At 35.5% G+C, this 22,050-nt stretch overlaps 3 protein-coding genes across 3 annotated transcripts; 1 reads left to right on the top strand and 2 right to left on the bottom strand.

The window, feature by feature from the left end:
• Nucleotides 1–229: 229 nt before the first annotated feature.
• Nucleotides 230–3,704, bottom strand: LOC131660616 (phospholipase D alpha 1-like). Its single transcript, XM_058929892.1, has 4 exons — nt 3,487–3,704; nt 2,984–3,049; nt 948–2,889; nt 230–800 (listed from the first exon to the last, which is right to left on the bottom strand). Exons 1-4 carry the CDS (start codon nt 3,574–3,576, stop codon nt 361–363), a joined length of 2,538 nt encoding a protein of 845 aa, XP_058785875.1. The 5' UTR covers nt 3,577–3,704; the 3' UTR covers nt 230–360.
• Nucleotides 3,705–13,446: 9,742 nt separating this feature from the next.
• LOC131655112 (ethylene-responsive transcription factor SHINE 2-like) lies at nt 13,447–14,802 on the top strand. Its single transcript, XM_058925018.1, has 2 exons — nt 13,447–13,830; nt 13,964–14,802. Exons 1-2 carry the CDS (start codon nt 13,748–13,750, stop codon nt 14,511–14,513), a joined length of 633 nt encoding a protein of 210 aa, XP_058781001.1. The 5' UTR covers nt 13,447–13,747; the 3' UTR covers nt 14,514–14,802.
• Nucleotides 14,803–16,551: 1,749 nt separating this feature from the next.
• On the bottom strand, nt 16,552–21,837 carry LOC131660615 (RNA-dependent RNA polymerase 6-like). The gene is made up of 4 exons (XM_058929891.1): nt 21,626–21,837; nt 21,476–21,536; nt 18,025–20,754; nt 16,552–17,725 (listed from the first exon to the last, which is right to left on the bottom strand). Exons 3-4 carry the CDS (start codon nt 20,740–20,742, stop codon nt 16,835–16,837), a joined length of 3,609 nt encoding a protein of 1,202 aa, XP_058785874.1. The 5' UTR covers nt 20,743–20,754; nt 21,476–21,536; nt 21,626–21,837; the 3' UTR covers nt 16,552–16,834.
• Between the last annotated feature and the right edge of the window lie 213 nt (nt 21,838–22,050).

Genomic DNA, 22,050 nt, shown 5'->3' with positions numbered 1-22,050 from the left:
GTAGGAATATCATTCCTCTTAATTTATCATATCTTATATCTTATCTTATTGTACATGTTATCAAATGAATAATGATACATTATATTTTGTGTAAAGTGTATTATGTTTCCCATTAAAAAAAAAAAGTGTATTATGTTTTACTATATGGTGCGCCATGGATGGTGGATTGAGGCATTATTATATAATAAGTCCTTAGTCATAAATTTCAACTTTTACTAGTATTTACCAAGATACTTGCATTTTAGATTTATTGCACCACATCATAAAAGTTGAAAGTTGTTATAATTTTCACTCATCATGATTATGCACAACAGGTGTATGACAATATTCCCCAATCAACCACTATGCTATGCTATCTACCTAAGTGGTAAGAATTGGAGGAAGCAATTCAGATTTCGAACCAACAATCAAAGCCTTAGTATCAGGAAAATACTGCATCCCTGGAATTGATGTTACACTTCCATCTTCTCCCACTTCAACAGGATACCTCAAAAGATGAGTAGTTTCACTTTCATCCAATGTATCGTCACAGTATAACTTCCAGTTTGTCTCAGCAACACGGTTCACAACTCTCACACAATCCAAACTTTCAGGTTCATCAAAATCATCACTGTTACCGCCAATATGTTCATACCATAATGCTCTTCTGAACCCGTAGATTTGACCTTGTGGTCTTTGTGGCCCAATCGATGCTAGATGATGCGGTTGGAATGCTCCCATTGCTATCTCGGTGTCTCTTCCGCCGTCCATTGATCTTTGGTTTATGTTTGCTGAACCAATCAGTATGTATTCATCATCCACTGAATCAACAAAAGAAAAGCATACAATACATTGTTAGTATATTATTCTCTGCTCGCCTTAAAAGACGCCTAAAAAAATTATATGAATGTTTGGACATTGGATAATAACATATCAACCGTATATTATAGGGTTAATAGAAATCTTACCTATCATCATCTTGGAATGAACATAGATCATGAACCTTCTCGACTTCTGTGCGCGATGATAGTCAGTGTTAGGCTTTGGTTCCTCTGGAGGAGTATACTCTCCATCTTTCTTACTCTCCCTTTTGCCAAGGCAATAAAATGTCAAATACTCACGAGGGTGAGGGTGAGCTTCGATATTCTTCTTTTTTATGGCATCAGCGATATCAGAATACATCATCTCCATGGTCCTTCTTTGCCAGTCCAATATCGCCTGTACTGATGCACTTTCAGGTATACCTTCTGGCCACATTGGTATCACCACATACACAACAAACCTCTCTCCCGCTTCGATCTTACTAACAATCTTCAATGACAGTTCCTTTGGTATGAGATGCAAAGCGCCGATGTCTTCAACTTTTATATCAGATGATTTCCAACCATAAGAACTCCCTAGGAAATACTGATTTTCAATGTAGATGAAGTTTTTGGCTCGTCGAATAGCGTTTATGTATGCATCCTGAATGCTTCTATCAATGATGTTATCTTTTCCACTAACAAGTCCTAATTCAATAGCTTCATTTGGTGCTTGAGGGAAGTGAGAAACAGCACCACCGTCAATGGACCTAAACAACTGAACACTCCAAGTGTCTCCATCTTTTTCTGATATCATTGCATCAGAAGGATGGATTAGAATTCTATCAAGAAATTCAATTGGTAATAGGAATTTCTTCCCAACTTGCTTTTCCCATCTTTGCTCAAAATTGTACAACACGTCCCATGCAACAGGTCCTTCTAGCTTACAATGAATATCATGCCACGGTTCTCTAGGACCGCCTTTCTTAATAGAAGCACCTGGGAAATTAGGCTGATGAAAATCATCATGATGAACTGTATCCAATGTTGAAAACAAAGGGTGTTCCATGGTATCATATCTCCCATCACACAGATCGAGTCCGCCTACGAAACTGATAACGGTTCGCTTCTTTGATCCTTCAACATGTTGACCATCAACATGATGACCATCTACATCTTGACCATCAACACGATGACCATCTACATGTTGACCATCAACAATTATAGTCTTCTGGTGATGAGTAAACATTGTTGAAATCTGAAAACCTTGAACTATGCTTCGTCCACCATCAGGATTACGCGGACATAAAACGCAATGTACCTTTGTGTTTCTAAAGTAATATGCAGTTTCTTGATCATGTGTTCCCATCAAACCGTCCTCCTTAAAACCTGGAACAGAGGTTCTGTCATCCCAAACAAGAATAAGAACATTAACACCTTCATCGGCTTTTCTCTTGAGCATTTCTCCAAGTGTGACTCTAGTTTCTGTTGACTTTTTTGGGTCCCTAATCAAGGTTATTTCAGTATGAACAGACCAACCTGTTATGTAAATAAAGTGTTTAGCATCCATAATTGCATTGTAAATATCTTCCCAGCATCTTCCAGGAACATAAGATTTTGTTCCAGATATCGGAATCCACGGATAAATACTATCAATACTATCAGGAACATGAGCATCTTGGTATAAAGTAACACTACAACCCTGTCTCTGGTTGAAAAATATTCGCGGAACTCCCAAAAATGGCAGGTGTATTCCCTGAGACCAAAGACATGTGCTGTCCTCAGTGACACTAATGAAATGCATACTAACACGAATTTTAGGACCACCTGGTACAGGGCGATGATCTTCTTCGTCTAATATCTCAAGCCATCTGTCAGTTATATGTCCTTTGAGAACTTTTTCGGTAGGGATGTAAGCTCTTCCAATTAGAGTTGCTCCAATTGGATTATCATCTTTGACAGTAAATACAAGGTTTGATATGTAATGAGCACAATAAATTTCAAAGGTTTCGTTCCATTTGGGATTTGAAGGTTGGTTCCCTATCATTCTCGTTCGCCCAACCCTTGCCTTATCTAAATCAACTGTTGCATAGAGTCTTGTTCCAACAATCTTCATATCAAGAGGTATTGAATGTTAAGATTTTGTAATAAAAATTGTATTAAATCGAAGAAGCGTGTTGGTTACAGTAGTGAAAGAATTGTACCTCAGGCCGGCACAAGAGACAACCTTTGACTTGGGCCAGAATTCTCTTCCCCTTGTGTGTTGTGCCCTTTGTTCCATAATATTTGACAAGATAATAAAAAAGTAAGATGAATTTAAATGAGCTTAAGCAAATGTTAATTTCTCTTGAAAATAAAGTGATGCAATAATAAAACGTATTCGATTTTTCTTGATAAGAATGTGCCATTTCCTAATTTCCTTACAAAGCTTATTTATTTCAACAGGTAATATTCACATGGCTGCTAAGAACAGAAGGTTTTATTTTGTCTGAGAAGCATCACTCAATCAAACATCATGCGATGATCCCTACATCAGGATGAGACTTGCGTCCTAAGATAAGTACTCTAGATTTTTGTTGTATATGATATCGAATATTCAATCATATAATGTTGTTATTTTTAAAATAAAATAAGAAAAACTGAATTAATTTTACATATTTGTAACCACCAATTTTACAAGAGAAATAATATTCATGAATAATAATACCTTGTGACAAAAAGCCAAACTAATTCCGGATTGTAACCTGTCAACTTCACCTATGGTTACTCTAAGCATCCCATGTAGCAGCTGAGGCATTTTCTTTCACACTTATGATCTGTATCCTAATCACAAAGGTAAAAATTAAAGTGATGAATTCAAATTCAATTTCTTAGGAGGCTGGTGAGGAAATAATGGCAGAAAAAAAACTGGGAACTGTTTCTTGTATAAAATATATACATTGAAATAAAGGTATGTTTAGGTTGTTGTTTTCATACTTATATGTTGAGAAAGACATGAAGAAAGAATCATGGGAATATTTAGTTTCAAGAAAGAGAAGTATCTTTGGAGGACAAAAACCATAATGCATTACCTTCTTGACTTGTATGGTGCACTTGCTTATTTGGAATGGACTAGAAGCCCGTTTATACAAGGTAGCTGGGTTGTCTACCACCCAAGTTACCATTTCAATTAGTGAAACTTTAATTTTTTTTTTCAATAATAATACTAATAAAATATTCATACGTGAAAATTAATATTAGTATACTTCATATTTGATAGATACTTTGTCAATAAGGAGTACTCCGATCAGATCGAAAAATTCGTCCACAATTACAACGAACAAAATTTGTTTCCAAATCAACAACTATTACTAAACATTATTTACCAAAACTAAACAAATTATCAGTACAGACACTGCATTTCCCTACCAACTTATGATCTTGAATCCCACTCTTGAGGGCTTAGGACACATTTTCCAGATTTGCAGCATTCAAACTGTGTTGCCATAAAGCAACACGGTATGAACCAAACTCCCACAAACCAATTGTTGCAAAATCATTTGGCATATAATTTACTCGTTATATTTATGATCATCACTGTTGCCACACATTTCTATTAGCTATATTTTTGCAAATAGTAACATGTAAACAACTTCTTATGTCAAATTTCTTATCCGAAAGGAAATCAATAGTACCATTAAATCATCAAAATGGAGGTTCACACCTTATTTCGTATTATGTTACAAAATATTTCCAATTATTATATATATTTTTAATTCTTTAGAGAAATCAACAAGTACAATGTGTATATTTTATTGTGTTCTTTGTATGATATTTATTTAAATTTACATATCAACAGAAAACAAAATGTACTTGTCAAAAAGAACATAATGCATAGTACCCCTAAGCTAATAAGGATGACTAGAGGCTTTAGTATTTTTCTAGTTGTTTAGGTCTTGTATGTGACGACGAGAGACTCTGTTTGGTGGTGTTTACAGTGATGATAGACCAAGCTCACGTGAGGCGAGAAGCTCTGTGGCTTTTAGGTGTATCGTGTGTATTTACGATTTGTCCTCTTCAACCCTAAAGTCGAGGTATTTGTAGAGGCGTATATGCTTAGGATTTAGGAAACCCTCAAGAAGAGGTAACTGCTCCCCATTGACTGGGGAAACTGTTGATTATTTATTTCCTCGGGAGTCATGGCATGACTCCGCACATGCAGTTAGGGACTGGATAAACACCATTATCCACGTCTACCTTTAGGGTGAGCCCATGTATCACGTAAAGGACACACCCTGGGTGGCGCCTCATGAGGCGGGCGTCCAACGAAACACATATGTCGCCCTATTTAGAGACCCTTAAAATATATCACTACATAATCTCTTATGCACGAAGACTTGTAAAGGGAAGTGTTTGTAAGCTTCCTTTATGTTGAACTTTATGGCTAGGGTGAGTCCCCTAGTTCGAGGCGAGTCCTTTAGTTGAGGGTGAGTCCCTTAATTGAAGGTTGTTCCTTTAGTTGGAGGCGAGTCCCTCAGTGGAGACCGAGTCCCTAAACTAAAGGTAGATTCCTTAGTTGGAGGACGAGCCACTCAGCTGAAAAACAGCCCCTTAGCTGGAAGGTCGGTCCCTCACCTAAAGTAAGCTCCCTTAGTTGGAGGGCACGTCCTTCAGCTGAAGAGGGCCTTCCTAGTTGGAGGTGAGTTCATTAGTTGAAGGCAGCTCCTTTAGTTAGGGATGAGTCATCACCTCCTTGTTAGATGTCTCTTTAGTGTCAGGGAGGGATGTCAAACATCACTTGAATGACCCTAGATATGTCAAAACACCAATCATCTATAAAAGCTTGAACATTGATCGTACCTGATCAGAAGAATCGTCAAGGCGTCAGAATCTGGCTTAAAGAGCAAGATGGGGGGGTACCTGCAAGGTCCTCCGATGCTAAAGTCAGTAGCTATCAGAGAATGAAGGTTTAGAGAGTGAAGAATATGATACCTGACCCTCTAGTGAAAGAGGGTATTTATAGCCCCCAGCGCTGGGCCAATTTTTCCTAATTGGGCCAAATCCAATTGGATGCCCACGTGCTAGGAAACTGCCAGAACGTCCTTGTGCTAGGGCTGAGTCAGCAGGTGACCCACGTTCTGGATGAGCGTGGCGAAGGATTCGGAGGAGGTTGACCGGATCCTTCGCTGAAGTGTGATGCGTGGTCTTCGCGCCTGGTCAATCCGTAACGGCTACCAAGTAAATGGGCCCAAACGCTTTGGGCCTGCTCGGCTGGTGGGAAGAGCTGGGCCTGCTCGGCCCAGTCCAGAACAAACACTAAGTAGGAAAGGAGTGTGGGTGGAATTTAATGTAACTCATGATGATTTCCCTAGGAAAAACCAGCATAACCCCTTTTCTTACACATGTCCCTAACGCGTGGAAACATTTCCACTCCTTGCAACAACTACTCCATCAAGCGGGTACGTTGCTTTTGTTATTGGTCTTCTATTTTCTAGGAAAATATTTTCTCTTTTCTTCTATTTTGGAACCTTTATTTTGTTTCCTCCGATTAAATACACAAACATAGGAAAGTTTCGGAGAGAAAAAAAAGATTACAAGGTTTGTCCTTCTCCCCAAGGCACAATCTCTTCTATTTTTTCTCATCCTCTTCCCTTTCGTTGAAAGCTAATGGATAGGAAGAAAGAAAAATATGTTCACATTTGAGACATTGTGTCTCTATACTCAAATTATGAGATGATCAAGAAGTTTCGTCAGGGTATTGTATTTTCCAGTACAGAGCACGATGAAAATGTGGTTCTGGAGCCCTGTTCATAAATGGGGAGAGCCAATATGACCACTGCGGGGGGGGGGGGGGGGGGGGGGGTCATATGCTTGCTGTTTTTATTTTTATCTCCTCGTTATCCACGAGTTAGTTATCCATGAGTTAGGGGCTCTAATCCCTTTTACATCTTTTGAGGCAGACTTTTTGGCAACTATTAATGTCCCTCCTTCCAAGAACACGCCCAAAGTGTGAAGCATTCTTAGGGCTTTTTAGATAATAAGTTGTAAATTGACAAGGTAATCACACAATCAACGTACAAAAGCATTTAATAATGAGTTTGTAAAATTTCTATCAAAGTTATATTTAAATACACACTTTTGAGATCTTTTCAATGTTGTAATGTGGCTTATATCAGGGTAGGATATTTTTTAATAATAGACTTAAACCTTTGGAGTTATGTACCTAGTTTTCCTTATGTTACCTGATTCCTTTCATATCATTCTTTGCCTGGTTTATCAGTACTAGAGTATGTATTTTTGTTGGTCCTATTCCTCTTTCTTTTCTTTTTCACAACAGATTTTTTTTAAGAAGCCATTTTTAGCTTCTTATTTTTCTTTTTCTTTATTTTGACCAATTTTTGTAGTACCCCAACCCCAAACTTAAATGTTGCTAACTTCCAAGAGGGACCCCAAACTTATACATTTGCATCAAACAAGGAAATCAAATTCTTCAACCTAACTCCAAAGGTGATGAAAAATTTAATCTTTCAAGTCAAATCGCTATATAACAGACTATGTCACCAAAAAATGGCTAAGGCTAAAAGTGTTTAGCAAAGGATATAATCATTTCAATACAAGTTGGTTTAAAATGCTCAGAGTTTTCACAAACATCTGCCTCAATGTGTATTTATCATAGCAATAGACTATAGAAATGATGCAAATTCTATAAAATAACTAATGTATAGATACTCTCATAAGAAGAAGAAGAAGAAGAAGAAGAAAAGTGAATTGTGGAAACATTTGGTTCAAACCTTACTAGTTGAGGTATCTAGATATTTAGTACAAGTAGTCGGCTTCCCTTTTCTTCATCAAATGTCAATCTGCAAGGGAACTTCAATGTTAATCACTTAAGGTCATTAGCTTGAGTATTTCAGTCTAAGGCTCAGTGAGTATCAGAGACACCTTCTCAGATGGTACTTCACCTCCTCAATAAATCTTTATCCTTTGTCCATTTACCATAAAAGTGTGTGAATATCCCGGATCTTGGACTTCTCCAACACCATTTCCAAACACCTTATTCACAATAAAAGGGCTCGACCATCTAGATTTCAACTTCCTAGAAAATAACATCAGTCAAGAGTTGTACATCAAAACTTTATGTATTACCTGAAACTCTCTTCTCACCAAGTTCTTATCATGATACCTTTTCGTTCTATCTTTATATATCACAAAATTCTCGTATGCTCTTAGTCTGATCTCTTCTAACTCATCCCGCTTCAACAACCTCTTTTGTCCTGCTGCTTTTTTATCGAAATTTAAGAACTTGATTGTCTAGTATGCTTTATGTTCTAGCTCGACTAGTAAGTTACAAGTTTTCCTATAAACCAATTTATATGGTGACAACCCTACGTGGGTCTTAAATGTTGATCTTTGTTATATAAGGCTTGAAAGGATGAGTTGAAACTAGCCAAAGTAGTTGTATGAAGCCTATTCATTAGGTATATAGTTGTCATGAACCTATGGTCCCAATACTCAAGAGGTATGCTAACATGAGATAAATAGGTGAGACCCATTTCAGCTATGGACATGTGTTTTCTCTCAACAGAGCCATTTTGGTGAGATATATAGGGACAGATGACTCTATGAGTAATCCCTAAATCATTAAGGTATTTAGTGAAGGGTCTAAACTCACCTCCATAATCAGACTAGATTGATTGTATGCTGGCTTAAAATTGTGTTTACACATACTTGAAAAACATTTTAAATGCATTCATAACTTTAGAGTTTTGTTTCAGTAAATAGAACCAAGTATACCTATTCTTGGCATCAACAAATGCTATATAATAATTAAAACCAGAGATTGATGAAAATGGGGAAGGTCCCCAAAGATCAGTATAAACTAACTCAAAAGGTTTGATATATGTATTTAATGACATAAAAGCATGCAATCTATGAGACTTTCCTGAACAACATGACTTACATAGTTCAAGAGAAGTTTTATTTTGAATTGGTATATTACAATATTTGAGAATACTTTTGAAAGTATTAAAATTGGCATGTCCGAGTCTACAATGCCATAGTACATCAGAATCAACTACATTATTTGAATTTGAAACAATAGAAAAAATCTATGACTGATAAAGTTTTTCAGCAGACCTGGCTTTATTGAATGTGAGATTAGATAAGCAATAAAGTCCATTGGATTCGAGAAACCCTTTAAGAAGGACTTCCTTAGAACCCTGGCATTTAACATAACATTTGTTAGGGTGGAATGCAAACAAGACATGATTATCAATGGAGAACTTAGATACTAACTATAGGTTTTTGGTAATAGAAGAGACATGTAAGATATCATCAAGAATAAACTTATTTTTTTATTTAGGAAATACCAATGGTTTTAATATGTAAACTCTAACCATTTCTTACATGTACTTGACATTTACCTCTATAAGTTTTTTTCAAAGGGTGTAAGATGATGAGATGCACCTGACTCGACAATCCATATCTGGGAACCAAGTTCAGATGGTAGAGAGCATTCTTGAGTGAATGCAGATGGCTGAATTGTAGTAGTTGTCATTACCATTGCTTGAGATCTTGAGCCAGTAGTTTCTCCTTTGGTCTTTTTGTCACTCTGAGGCTCATTTTTTCTTGACTGGGGATTATGAGGGGTGAATGATTCACCATACATGTGCCAACAGTTCAACTTCACATGGTCGATTTTCCACATAACTGACATGTAGGCTTGTTTCTTTGGATATAGCGATCTCTTCCACGCCCTCTACCTATGTATCCACGACCCCTTCCCCGAGCATTGCTGGAGCTTCCATGAGACTCACTTGTTTCATGACCTGCATGAGCAACATTAGCAGATACCTGTGCCACAACTAGTTCTTGCCTAAATTGTCAAATTGTGTTTCTTGAACATACAAGAGAGCTTCCACATCACAGAGTGAAAGTGCCTCAGTGCTCCCATACATTTGCATCACAAAGGGGTTATATTCTTTTGGTAATCCATTTAAAATGGAGTCAATTTGATCCTACTTCGAGATCGAGTCACCTACAGCAATAAGTGAGCTCGCAATTGCTTTGATTGTGAGCACGAATTCAGTGATTAAGTTATTTCCTTTCTTGGTGGATTTTAATTCCACTCTCAGCTGATGAACCCTAGCTCTCATTTGAGCATTGAAGAACTTGTGAATTTTATCCCACGTTTAATAAGAATGTTTGCAAGATAACACTCTAGGTAGTACCGATTTTGAGATGGTAGGTAGAAGCCATATGAACAATGCTTGATCTTGAACAATCCATGATTCGTATTCTTCGAAGACGTTGTTTTACAGCCGATCTTCATATGTCTTGAACTTTACTGAAATTTGGGGATTCACCACAAATTTGTGCATTTTCTAAGTGAGAATCACCCCTTCCACATGTTGGTTCCATAGGAGATAGTTGTTATCTTTGAGCTGGATCGAGAGTTTCGGACCATAGGTTTTGTTGGAATTCAATGTGAAGAAGCTCGATGAAGTACTACGTGATGGATCTTGATTATCCGTGAACGAATGTTGATTTGCAGAGTTCGCCATTAATGATGCATGGTGAAGACAGTGGCGGAGCCAGGAATTTTAGGCAGCCTGAGCAAAAAATTTAACTCCAAGTTATATGTTACATAATATATAAACAATCATAAAGTGTGTTACATAAGAGAGATAATTAATTGGGTTGAGTCATTGTTTATTCATCTGTTTTAGTTTTCACATTCTATTTTTATTAATTTTGTCTCTGGTTTTGTCTAAAGAGACGGCTATTAGATTGGGGGAATACAAAGAAAATACGGGTTGAGTCCGAGCACGTGCCCAGGTTCGCTAGACTATAAAACCGCCCCTGAATGAAGGAATCTGAAGTCGATTTAAGAATTTTCTAGTGAAAAAGACTAATCAAAACGTGGTTTAGATCTGAACCACTTATAATATCATATTAAAAATGTAAAATATAGAGAATGGAGTATTACAATCTCAAGCCTTAGCCTTTTACAATTTATACTTCTCAAAGTCTACAACTCAGACTTCATAGTTTGTTAGCTAACTGTTAACCACTTGCTAACAAACTCCTAACAGAACTATAACCACTATCTACACTATAAACAACCAAACTGTATTACCCTATTGTTAACACTATGAGGCCAAAGTACCTTGAGCTTACTATATATACCTCTAACAATTGGTAATGAGTTATATTTATGTGATTGTAACCTACATTTTATCCTATAAATAGGTTATAGGATCTATGTTACAATGTAAAATATACACTTGAACTGATAATATTATAAGTGTTTCCTCTCTTTCTCACCTTTGTAATTGGAATCAATTTTAAAATATATCTTTGTAATTGGAATAGTCAATCTTGAACTTCAATATAGAAATTATTAGACAACCGAAAAATAATGTACGAATCTATCAATGATTGAGACATGATTAAAATGAATTAAAAACTTCTCAAAATTAATACAATTACCCTACTTCAAAAATTAAAATTTAAACATGAATTACCCTACTTCATTATTCAAGGCCCATAAATAAATATTTCAATGTCTCTCATGTCCTCAACAACAGTATATGGAATGGACATGCACATGTAATATCGTACGAGCTGTGATTTGTCACAATATTTCTAAAACAACATTTGGCCTACCAATAAATTGACTTGCCAAAGATCAAATAAAAATGTGACATCTGTTTTTAATTTTCTAAATTATTAGTTAATTAGTTAAATAGTTATTAACGACCTCAACAACCTTCCAACCATTACAGCCATAAAATTATCAAAGATGACCAAGTCAATTAGTTGTATCCATAAATAAAATAATTGATTTTGCCTTAAGCTACACGTATATTAAAAAGACAAAATAAAACACCTTTATGTTTTGTAAAAATATATAAAAAAAATATTTATTCATTTGTATGAATTTATTATTATGATTATGACCAATAATAAATTTATATAAAAAGACAAAAAGTTAGGTGTGGTCTTAAGTTTTCTATTTTTTTAATTATTATTTCTATATTTGTGGTATGCTCATACAATACTGTGATTGATTTAGTAGGTAATTAACTATCTTAATCACATGATTTCTTTTTCATTAAAAAAACTATCTTAATCTCATGACAAATAAATGTCGGCTATAGTGTTTAGTAGCATATCACTAATTAATTGATTTGTTTTCAAGAAGCTAGAGCTCCCTCCATTTTACTATAAACGGTCGTATTAGATCATTTTCGAAAAATCAAAACTAAGAAAAAGAACTATAAATATAAGAGGGAAAAAATAATTTTATTAAACTATCATCATCAACTATTATTTAATTTTATTATTATAAATAAAAATAATTAAATAATAATAATTTGAAAGTGATGTATATACTATTGATTAGATAGTACATACGTCATAAAATCATGAATTTAATTTTTTTTAAATAAAATCAATATTTTATATAAAATCTTTACATTATTATTATTTTTTAAATGACAAAATCAATCCTCTTAAAAATATATAATTATTGTTTTAGGAGACACAATTTTTTACACACTTTTAATATTGTTTCCTTAATTTTTGAATTAAAATAAAATAAAATTTTAAAAAAATAAAACATACATAACATATTTACACCAAAATATGTCTAAATTTACATAGTATAAATAATTTTTATGTAATATATTTTTTGCCAAAATCAAATAAATCTCGTCAAAATGCAGAATTTTATTGCAATAGAAATAATATCAAAAAAGACTTCATTTTAATCATATTTATAAGAAAAATTATTTTCTTATAAATTTGATATTCGATAAATCGACTAATTAAATTAAATCAATTATACTTTCTACTAGCGAAATATCATATAAAAATATTTAAAAAAATTAAATGTGATGAAATAAATAAACAATTAAATGTAATAGGACATAGGTTTCACTAATCAAAAATAGTGTTAGGGTTGGAATCTCTTAATAATAAATTTAAAGAATAATTATTTGGATTACTAGCTAGATATAGTCTTACCTAAAAGTGAGACTTATTATTTCACTAACTTATAAATAATAGACTAGCTATTAGTTTATGTTTAACTAACTCTCCTGACTCCTCTTAGATTTATGCTCCTAAGTCCTAACAACAATAGCTATTAACTAAAAAACCCTATAAAAAGTCATAGATAACTAAATATACAGAAAAATATGAATGTTAGATATACTAGTACTTTACACTACACAAAAGTGTAATAATGTTGGTATACATTATAATTCACGTGATAATAAAAAAATCACTTTCTAACGTTTTCACGTAAACGGAAATAATCCGTACCAAATGGTAGTTGATATTTCAAATTTACCTTAAAATGCATTATTTTGTTTCTGTTTTGTTTTATTCACAATTTCTATAATAAAGAAATTTCAATTTTCTTTGATAATATTCAAAATACTATAAGAGCCACATACATAAAGAGATTCATCTGATGTAAAATATTATTGAAGACACTAACATTAATATTGACACAAAAAATTGATCTGATGTCAATCTCTTGTGTCATAGTTAATTTCAGTGTCTTCGATAATATTTTACGAAACCCTCGTGTCTCTGCTAATATTTTGAATATGATTATTTAGTATGGAGAAATAAACATGTGGATATGAAATGCAAACTCAATAGTCAAGTCTAGAGAGTGGATGACAACATAGCATATGCACACATTATGATGACAATAGCCAAAAAAGAGAACCCTACCTGCTTCACCTCATTAATTTCAGTAGTTAATTTACAAGTTAGCTATGTATTTATCAAACTTGTGCTGGTGAAACTTTTATTGCATATGTACTGTTTGTTTAAATTCCACTTTCCGTCCAATTTCCACACCGACAGCCTAATATAAATAAATTTAGCAACATCACTCACATTTTCATATGTTATATAAAAAAACATAACCTTTATTATTAATTAATTCATTCATTCCCATCACTGCAAATATGGTACAACAAACAAAGAAGTTCAGAGGAGTCAGGCAACGCCAGTGGGGCTCTTGGGTGTCAGAGATTCGCCACCCTTTGTTGTATGTTACCTCATTTGTCTATCTTCCAATCAAATCCACACAATGCACCTATAAATGTTGTTTTTTTCTCTCACATTTTGTTATCTGTTATTGTAGTTAATACTTGTTTTTTTGTGTTGGATGAAATATGCAGAAAGAGAAGGGTTTGGTTAGGGACATTTGAGACAGCAGAGGCGGCGGCAAGAGCGTATGATCAAGCAGCAATTTTGATGAATGGTCAGAGTGCGAAGACTAATTTCCCGAAGAATCAAGGTGAAGATGCTATTGACACTACTTGTGGCGGTGGCAGCGGTGATGGTGGTGGTGGAAGTAATAATGACTCTTTCTTGTCTCCCAAGGCACTCTCTGAGCTACTCAGCACAAAGCTTAGAAAGTATTGCAAAGACCCTTCTCCATCACTCACTTGTCTGAGGCTGGATACTGATAATTCGCACATTGGAGTGTGGCAAAAGAGAGCTGGATCGCATTCGGAATCTAATTGGGTCATGAGGGTTGAGCTTGGCGGGAAGAAGAAAACCGCAGAGTCAGAGATAGGATCTTCGCAATACATTATGGATGGTGATAATGGTAATGCTGATATCGGAAATAGGGTGGTAGTAGAAGAAGAGGAAAGAGTTGCTTTGCAGATGATTGAAGAGTTACTTAATTGGAACTATCCCTGTGGTTCAACTTCAAGCGATTAACTCTCGGCAACGAAGAAAATAGGAACATTCCATGTCTTGTCATGGTTCTTAAAAAATTTAGCAACTCCATGCAATGCCATGATTCTCAGCTATCTTTTTCATGTACTTTTGTGTTTTCTGTAAAATATTATATATATTGTTAAAGTGCTGATAAATAGATAATAAGCACTTTGATAGTTACTTAAAATAGTATATAATATATTGTGGTTGGGAAACATGAGAATTTGTATCGAATTCGGAAGAAGGATGTGTTGGAATTATTGAAAAGTTATATAAAAAGCAAACTAATCTGTCAATTTCAATTGTTCTTTTGAATTAGCAATGGTTGAAGAAAAAACTAAACCATACCAATCAGAACATGACTTGATAGGTAAAGGAACAATTGGGGCCTAATTAAAGATAAATGGACTTTCTGATGCATAATTGAAGCAATAATTGTGATTAACTTAGCTGCTAACTGTATTATTTTCCTCTTCTATATATTTGCATCTGAATTCAAAATTCTATAACTAGTTATAGCAGAAACTGCAATTCATTGATCTATCTCCATATTCTGACTTTTTTTCACTTTAAGAAAGTATTTTCATGAGAATTCCCTTCATGTTTTCCAAATCCATGTCACTGAGGTGGCGCAATGACGTCATAAAGCATTCGGGAAGGTTTCCTCGAGATGGCGAATCTGACTGTGGTGCTAGTTGAGGTGTCGGCCGACAAGATGATAACAGATGGAGTATAATTCACAAACACATGAGTGAGTACCAAGTGTGAAGTGCTGGCTTGTAGTGATCAGGCGATGGCGCAAGGCGCATAGCAGTAGACAGATAGAGCATGACAAAAATTGAATGGTTGCGGTGATGCCAGAATGGCACCGTAGCGACGACGATCAACTATTTGTGTATCAATACATTATTTTTAATCATTATGTATCTTATACCCTACCTTTCTACAAATATCTTTAGTCGCCAAAATCTTGGCCTTAGAAATTTTCCCTTGTAGTAATGGCATGCATTAATATAGGTCATTTGCCTTAAATACTTGCTCACTTTGGACCATGTCCTCTAAGCTATGGGACCTCTGCTTGAATAATTTTCAACATTTCCTTTTTAACATTTTCATCTTAAAAAAATATCATTTTTTTCATCTTTATGAAAATATCATTTTTCATTTACAAACCTATCCATAATTCACAAGATTCAAAAGAAAAAAAAGACTGTTATATCACTAACTACTTTGTATGCAATCACATGTTTAGGTGGTACATGTTTTATAAATGAATATTCAAAACCAAAGTAAATAGGACTATGAAAATCACATGCCTCTAGCCATTATTTTCCCTAAAGTTTCTGACACAATTGTACTGATGTATCATAGTTTCCAAGCTGAGTTAAAAGCAAATAAATGGCTGTGAAGGTTTAGAAGTAGCAAAATGAATGAAAGCTAACGGTCTGAGAGTATAAAAAAGTATATGGCCTACATTTATCAGAGTTAAACAAGCATAAATGCCACGAAGTCTACAATACCATAATGAAGAAATTGACATAAAGGAAGAGAGGGCACAAGTAGCTGGCATATCAATAAATACTCCCATGCATCATGGAGCAAAGTAATGCATACTGTTGCCATCAATGAGATAAGACTTTTCTCACTATACAGTGATGAATATATTGGTAAATAAATAATTGTGGTAGTTGAAAATTTGATCATACAAAAAGGGATGAGGAAAAATCCCAATAGTGCTATTTATATAGTTACACATGTAGTACAATTTGTGGTGAAGAGCTTCTTTTTTTTCTTGGTGTGTTTATATCATGCTACAGTTTTATTAATATCTTTATTTATGATTGTTGAAATGATACAAGGTCATGTCAAAATGTCTTTTTCTATGTACTTTAGTGGGGGAACTAGTACAATTTTTTCAAGTATTGGTTTTCACAAGTCTTGTTGCAAGTCTTGTTGGTGGGGTCATACACCACCAGCATGTTTAAAGTTTTCACTCTGGAATGAGAACTGCTATATCTATCAACTTGAATTGGTGAAATTTCTTCAAAAGAAAACTGCACTTAGGCAACTGTAATTTACTAATTTTACATACTGAAAGTCTGAAAGTTTCACAAATCCCAAGCCTAACACAAGGCCACATTACAATCGAAAGTATCAAGAACACTTATTACAATCTTAACTATCAAAAGCAAATGCGGGTAATGTAAGTAAAAAAAAAAAAAACAGAACTCGTTACAACTAAAGTAGCTTAACTGAATGCCAAAAGGAAAACCTATTGACGTGGCAGAGCGGCCTTGTAGCCATGATAAAGCGACATAGAACTATAACCTTTCAGATAGATATTTCGCCAGTGAATCAACTGGCTTGGTTGACTCCAAATTTCCAACTTTCCGATTCCTTATCTTTGTGCGAGCTAGGTAATCAACAGCAATCCAAGGAAAACTCAACATCACATTCTTCAAACTATCTGCCTCTTGGTCATCTGAGGATTTAATTTGCAAATCAAGGGTTTTTTTGACCCATTTAGGATGATATGTCACCTGATACCAGGCAGAAGCTTTCTGTTCATACAGCAAATTTTTTTCTTCATCACTTAATTCTCCAACATCTGATTTCGGTTTCTCAAAGGTTTGCCTAAATTCTCTTTTGAGAGCACTGTATGAGTGCTTCAGCCTCTCCTTAAGCTCCCCATGCTTCCTGCTGTTGTATTTAGGCATGGACCAGATCTGTCCAGTGACAACTTCTTCTTCAGTTTTCACTTTGTACTGACCGAGTAATCCAGCCAACTGGCCATCATAAGAACACTTTTGTTCCCATGCATCATCAATAAAATCAGCAGATCCTGGAACCTCAAGATCTGTATCATAATTTATATCACCGGATACACAGTTCACTTCAGGTGCATCAATATCTTTATCATAAGCGTCTTTGATACGCCGGTAAAGTCTGCCCAGAATTTTTTTCGACTTGTATGATTGGTGGTGTTCTTTCCCCATAAAATCAGGGTACAGCTTGGGTTTCAGATTAGGAGGCATAGTGACAAGCTTGCCAGTCTTTGGAAAATCAACAGCAGTGGCTGCTAACTCAGCCAAGTGTATGCATTTCTCATCCAAAGCACCATAGTCACTGGAATCAGCATGTACCACATGTGCATTACAGATTGAACCCAAATGCTCATTCACCATGTTTTTGACAAAAAATTCAATGATGTCCTGCAGTATGGAAGACAAACTAACTTAATACAGATCACTTGTTTTTGCAATATATACTCAACAAGATAACACACCCACAACATATAAATCAGAGGTTATAATTGTATGTGTAAGAACTATAAACATTTTGTGATATAGTCAATTATATGTGTGGAATTAGAAACAGTTCTTTGCATACTCAAATTTGTATGCTCTATCGGAAGAAACATCTCTCCATCCCCAACATGAAATTTTATTAGTTTTGGCATAAGATGACATTAACTATGGAACTACATAGATGACATTCCAAAAACACTTACCTGGATAGTGACATGCCGTGTTTGAAGCCGGCTTTCTGAAGCAGTATACTCCATAGGTGTCCAGCTCCTCTTACTAGGTGGAATGAGATTTCCATCCCATGTGACAAAGTACAGATCCCCGTCAAGGTCACTTCCAGAAGCTTCATTTGAATGGGGTCTTTCGCCCTTTTGAGGGAAAACAAGACAGTCATATAAATGATGTAAATCTGGGACATCAACTGCTTCCAAAACTCTCACATCTCCAGGGTGAAGACATGGATTTTTGGCTATCACCACTAGGCCTTCAACCACGTGTAGGGAGTTGGTCTCTGAAAATCTTGAGCCATGCTTTGCAAAGCAATTTTCAAGAGAAGGAGTAGAAACTTGAACAAAGCATTGCCCTTGTTCAAGCACGCCCAACTCATCTAAAACACCCATCAACCATCTCCCAGATGAAACAAAAATCCTAGACTTTTCTCTAAGGCCCCAAAGCTGCGCAGCACGGATAGAATTTAGCATGCCTCTAAGATGAGGTTCTGTTTTGGGACTGAAGCCGCAACTTAACATTATTGCTGCAGCATTTCCATGCTCTGCACAAGACTTAGTAAGAACATCAAAGGCAACTTCTGGGTCAACGAGCATTTGGTTTAACTTTGAAATCATACTCTCCTGCATTTTCCAGAATATTTCGTCAGGCACTTCCAGAGCTGAAAGCAATGTTATAATCTGCCTGTTAAGAAAACCAGGTTGAAAATGAGTCCAGGCACAGATTTCCAAGGTAGTATGAGTAGACTGAAACTTGTTCATGCTGGGCCTCAAAGAAAGTTTGATTCCGTCTCCTTTAGAAGGCCAACAGGCTACAACCCCTTTAAAACCAGCATACCTGATCTGGTAAGCGGAGGGTACCTTGTCCAATTTCAATTTTTCAGCTACTTCATCTGCAAGATCAGTAGTGATGATACCGATGCCATCAGAAAAAACATAATTATTCCTCTCAACATCTGGTAGCATCGAGTTAACTTGATTCGCAGCAACGTCCACTGATGCATATGTAGATGAGAAGCATTGTCCCATTCTAGCCGCACACTTTGCAATGTTCTTCTGATTAAATCTTCCCATCCAACTTCTTATATCGTCACAGCTTATGTTTCTGTCTTCGGCAAAAAACCATGCAGAACGATCTCTAAGTTGATTCGAAGAAAAAGCCAAAAATGAATATTTTCGGCCACAAAAGTAAAACCCATCTTCCAAGATTGTCCTAACCCTTTTATATATTCTTGTATACTGTTTAAAGGAATTTGCTGTGATTTCCTTCACAATGGGAGCCACATAGTAGTTAAGAGCATATACATTAAGTGTTTGCATTCCTTCATCCATGAAGGTAACTCTCAAGAATCGGTCTGAAACATCTTTAAAATTTCTGAGGACCCTATTAGACAATTCAACTTCAGGGGCTATGCAATAGGCTTTTGTTGGAGTAACAACCAGTCTTCTAACCTCCATAACATTATCGCACGGCTTGGAGATCTGATAAAGTTTTGGATTACTGAGCAACCATTCTTGGACTGCTTTCAGCCTCTTAAAGGCATCAAACACTGGGCGCTTGTAAGTACATAAGTGCTTCAAGGCAGCCACGCTGACATCCTTAGGTTGATGTCTCAGCAATTCGAAAAACTGGTTTGATAAACTGTACTGGTTGAATATTCCTCTATGCACAATTGCATTGACCAGGAACATTATATCAAATGAAATGTCCGTTTGAAAATCTATGTAGAAAAAGGCATCGGACATGGGCACCCCAAAATCAGGTTCATTTTGTATCCTAAGTGGCTTGGTCAACTGAACCCGTTGCACTCGTTGGCATCTCAGATATTCCAATGCCTTATTCAACTTTGCACCATAACGAGGCGGGATTGAAATTCTATAAAAATTGCACCGACCAATGGCCCCGCTAGGAGTAAAGTCGGTGGTTCTGATCCAAGGATCATCGTCATCCAACAAATCAATGGTAACTGATTCTTCAATATCATCATCAGCAGTTCTGTACCATACGGAAGGTGGTGAAGCTAGATGTAATAAAACAACATGATACGATGTATCATCATATCTTTTAATCTCCAGAATGTCTCTAACCAAAAATCCCACCTTAAAATCACACTTTATCACTACCTTTTTAGCCATTCCTTTGGGTTTGAACGCAACTTCTCGATTGAAACAAAGCTTGCACATACTATCAAAAGGATCCACTAGAAAGTTTACCCCTTTAGCAGGTCCTTTCCAAGCAACAGTAAAATTTGATAGGCTAACCAAAGTCCCAATTTCAACGATGACATCCGACATCTTAAAAGGAGCCGCAGATCGCCTCCTTTTGTTCAGGAAGTTTGGATTTTGTGGCCCACAGATGACCTTCAATGGGCAACCGTTCAAAATTAGGTCACAGCGACCTGCAGCATTGAGGGCCTCGGTTGCAGATTCTGCCAAAGTAAAATGCACAAAGGCATGAGGTGCCACCTTTCTATAATCATCTGTTTTTTCTTTCTCTTTAAGATCACTGATATTAAAGTCCGGATATGAATCCAGAGGAGTGCAAGAAGTCTTCAGCCGACATCTGTCTACATATCCGATCTCAGATTCCAAGAATGACACCAGATCATAAGCTTTGACATTCGTGTCAAATCCACCTATGCTCACTTGAGTAGTAGTTAGCACAGAATCCCTTTCACTTCCTTCTAAATCCATGTTGTCAATAGTCTGTAAATTCAAAATCACACAGACTGAGAATTCCACTATAAAACAAAAAACAGGGTATCCAAAAGGGAATATTTCCATCTTGTAGTAAAGAAAACTCAACAAATCAATCATCAAACATTACATAATTGACAAGAATGTTGAAAGAAAGAAACACAGGGAGACATACCCACACAGAGAAATGAATTCAAAATCTGATCAAGGTTTTTTGCTTTCAGATATGAACATTTTTGCAAATATATTTGTCTAAAAAGAGAAATGAAATGAAAATCTGAACAGGGTTTTATGGTTTTAAAAAACAGTTCACAAGAAAACCGTATCAGTAAGCGTTTTTATATTAAAAAACAAATTATGGTTAATTCACACCGCGACGACCACAATATGTACAAACCAAAATTGCGAAAGCCTTTACGCGACCGTGACCGTTTTTTAAAACATTTCACATTAATTTATGCCCTAAAAAAACCCTAAAAATGAAAACTTTATTCCTACGACAAAGGATACAAATCCAACCCTTCCTCAGTCCTACACTAACCATGCAGAAACAAATTGATACTCAGAAAGGGGCACCCAACCCAAAACATAGAAACAAACAATATTAACTAAAATCAGTAAATATAACTCATTTTCTTTTGATATTCCTTCAATTGAACATTGTTTAAATCATTAGGATCATTCAAAAGTAGCATAAAAATGATAGGTACCAAAGAACAAAAAAACTTACAGAATCCACAAACAGTGATGAAAACCCTCACGTTTTCTTGAAGACCTCAATGGCTCTTAACCTGCAACCATTGATGAAAAACAGTATGAATCAAGAAAATGTAAACAAATAGTGAAATGAGAAAAAAGCAAGAGTGTTACAGTATAATACCTTAGATTGAAGAAAAAGAAAAGGGTGTGATTGATTGAAGAATGCGTGAAAGTAGAAATGAGTAGGGTTCGGTTTTGATTTGACGAGGCGAGTGTAGAGTACAGTTTGTTTGAGAATTTGTTAGCTTCTTCGCGAAGTTTACAACAAACACACACGCTGTTTGAGTGGAAAGTGAGAGTGAGAATGTATGTATGAATGAATGTATGTATGTACTATTCTCTCTTCATACATAACCCATTTGTACTTCTTTTTTTTCTTCTTTTTATACTACTTTTGTTTTTATAAAAAAACAAATCATCTCACTTCTTTAATTTATATCATCTTCATTTCTATAATTTTGAAGTGCGTGTAAGAAATTAGTACTATGGTTTTGGGAAGATATAGTGTAACTTTAAATGAAATTAAATATTTTCTATAATGATGAA

Source organism: Vicia villosa, linkage group LG3, assembly GCF_029867415.1.
Source record: "Vicia villosa cultivar HV-30 ecotype Madison, WI linkage group LG3, Vvil1.0, whole genome shotgun sequence".
Lineage (NCBI taxonomy): Eukaryota > Viridiplantae > Streptophyta > Magnoliopsida > Fabales > Fabaceae > Vicia > Vicia villosa.
Note: the sequence above shows the minus strand (reverse complement) of the source record. Positions and strands in the feature narration are given on the sequence as shown.

What these genes read in the sequence shown, in the direction of transcription:
- LOC131660615 (XM_058929891.1), bottom strand. Translation starts at nt 20,742, where the DNA reads ATGGATTTAGAAGGAAGTGAAAGGGATTCTGTGCTAACTACTACTCAA. An exon ending in CACGGCATGTCACTATCCAG is followed by an intron (nt 17,726 to 18,024) that starts GTAAGTGTTTTT and finishes TCCATACTGCAG; the next exon opens with GACATCATTGAATTTTTTGT.
- LOC131655112 (XM_058925018.1), top strand. Translation starts at nt 13,748, where the DNA reads ATGGTACAACAAACAAAGAAGTTCAGAGGAGTCAGGCAACGCCAGTGG. An exon ending in GAGATTCGCCACCCTTTGTT is followed by an intron (nt 13,831 to 13,963) that starts GTATGTTACCTC and finishes TGAAATATGCAG; the next exon opens with AAAGAGAAGGGTTTGGTTAG.
- LOC131660616 (XM_058929892.1), bottom strand. Translation starts at nt 3,576, where the DNA reads ATGCCTCAGCTGCTACATGGGATGCTTAGAGTAACCATAGGTGAAGTT. An exon ending in GTTTGGCTTTTTGTCACAAG is followed by an intron (nt 3,050 to 3,486) that starts GTATTATTATTC and finishes TATGGAACAAAG; the next exon opens with GGCACAACACACAAGGGGAA. An exon ending in TCATTCCAAGATGATGATAG is followed by an intron (nt 801 to 947) that starts GTAAGATTTCTA and finishes TTGTTGATTCAG; the next exon opens with TGGATGATGAATACATACTG.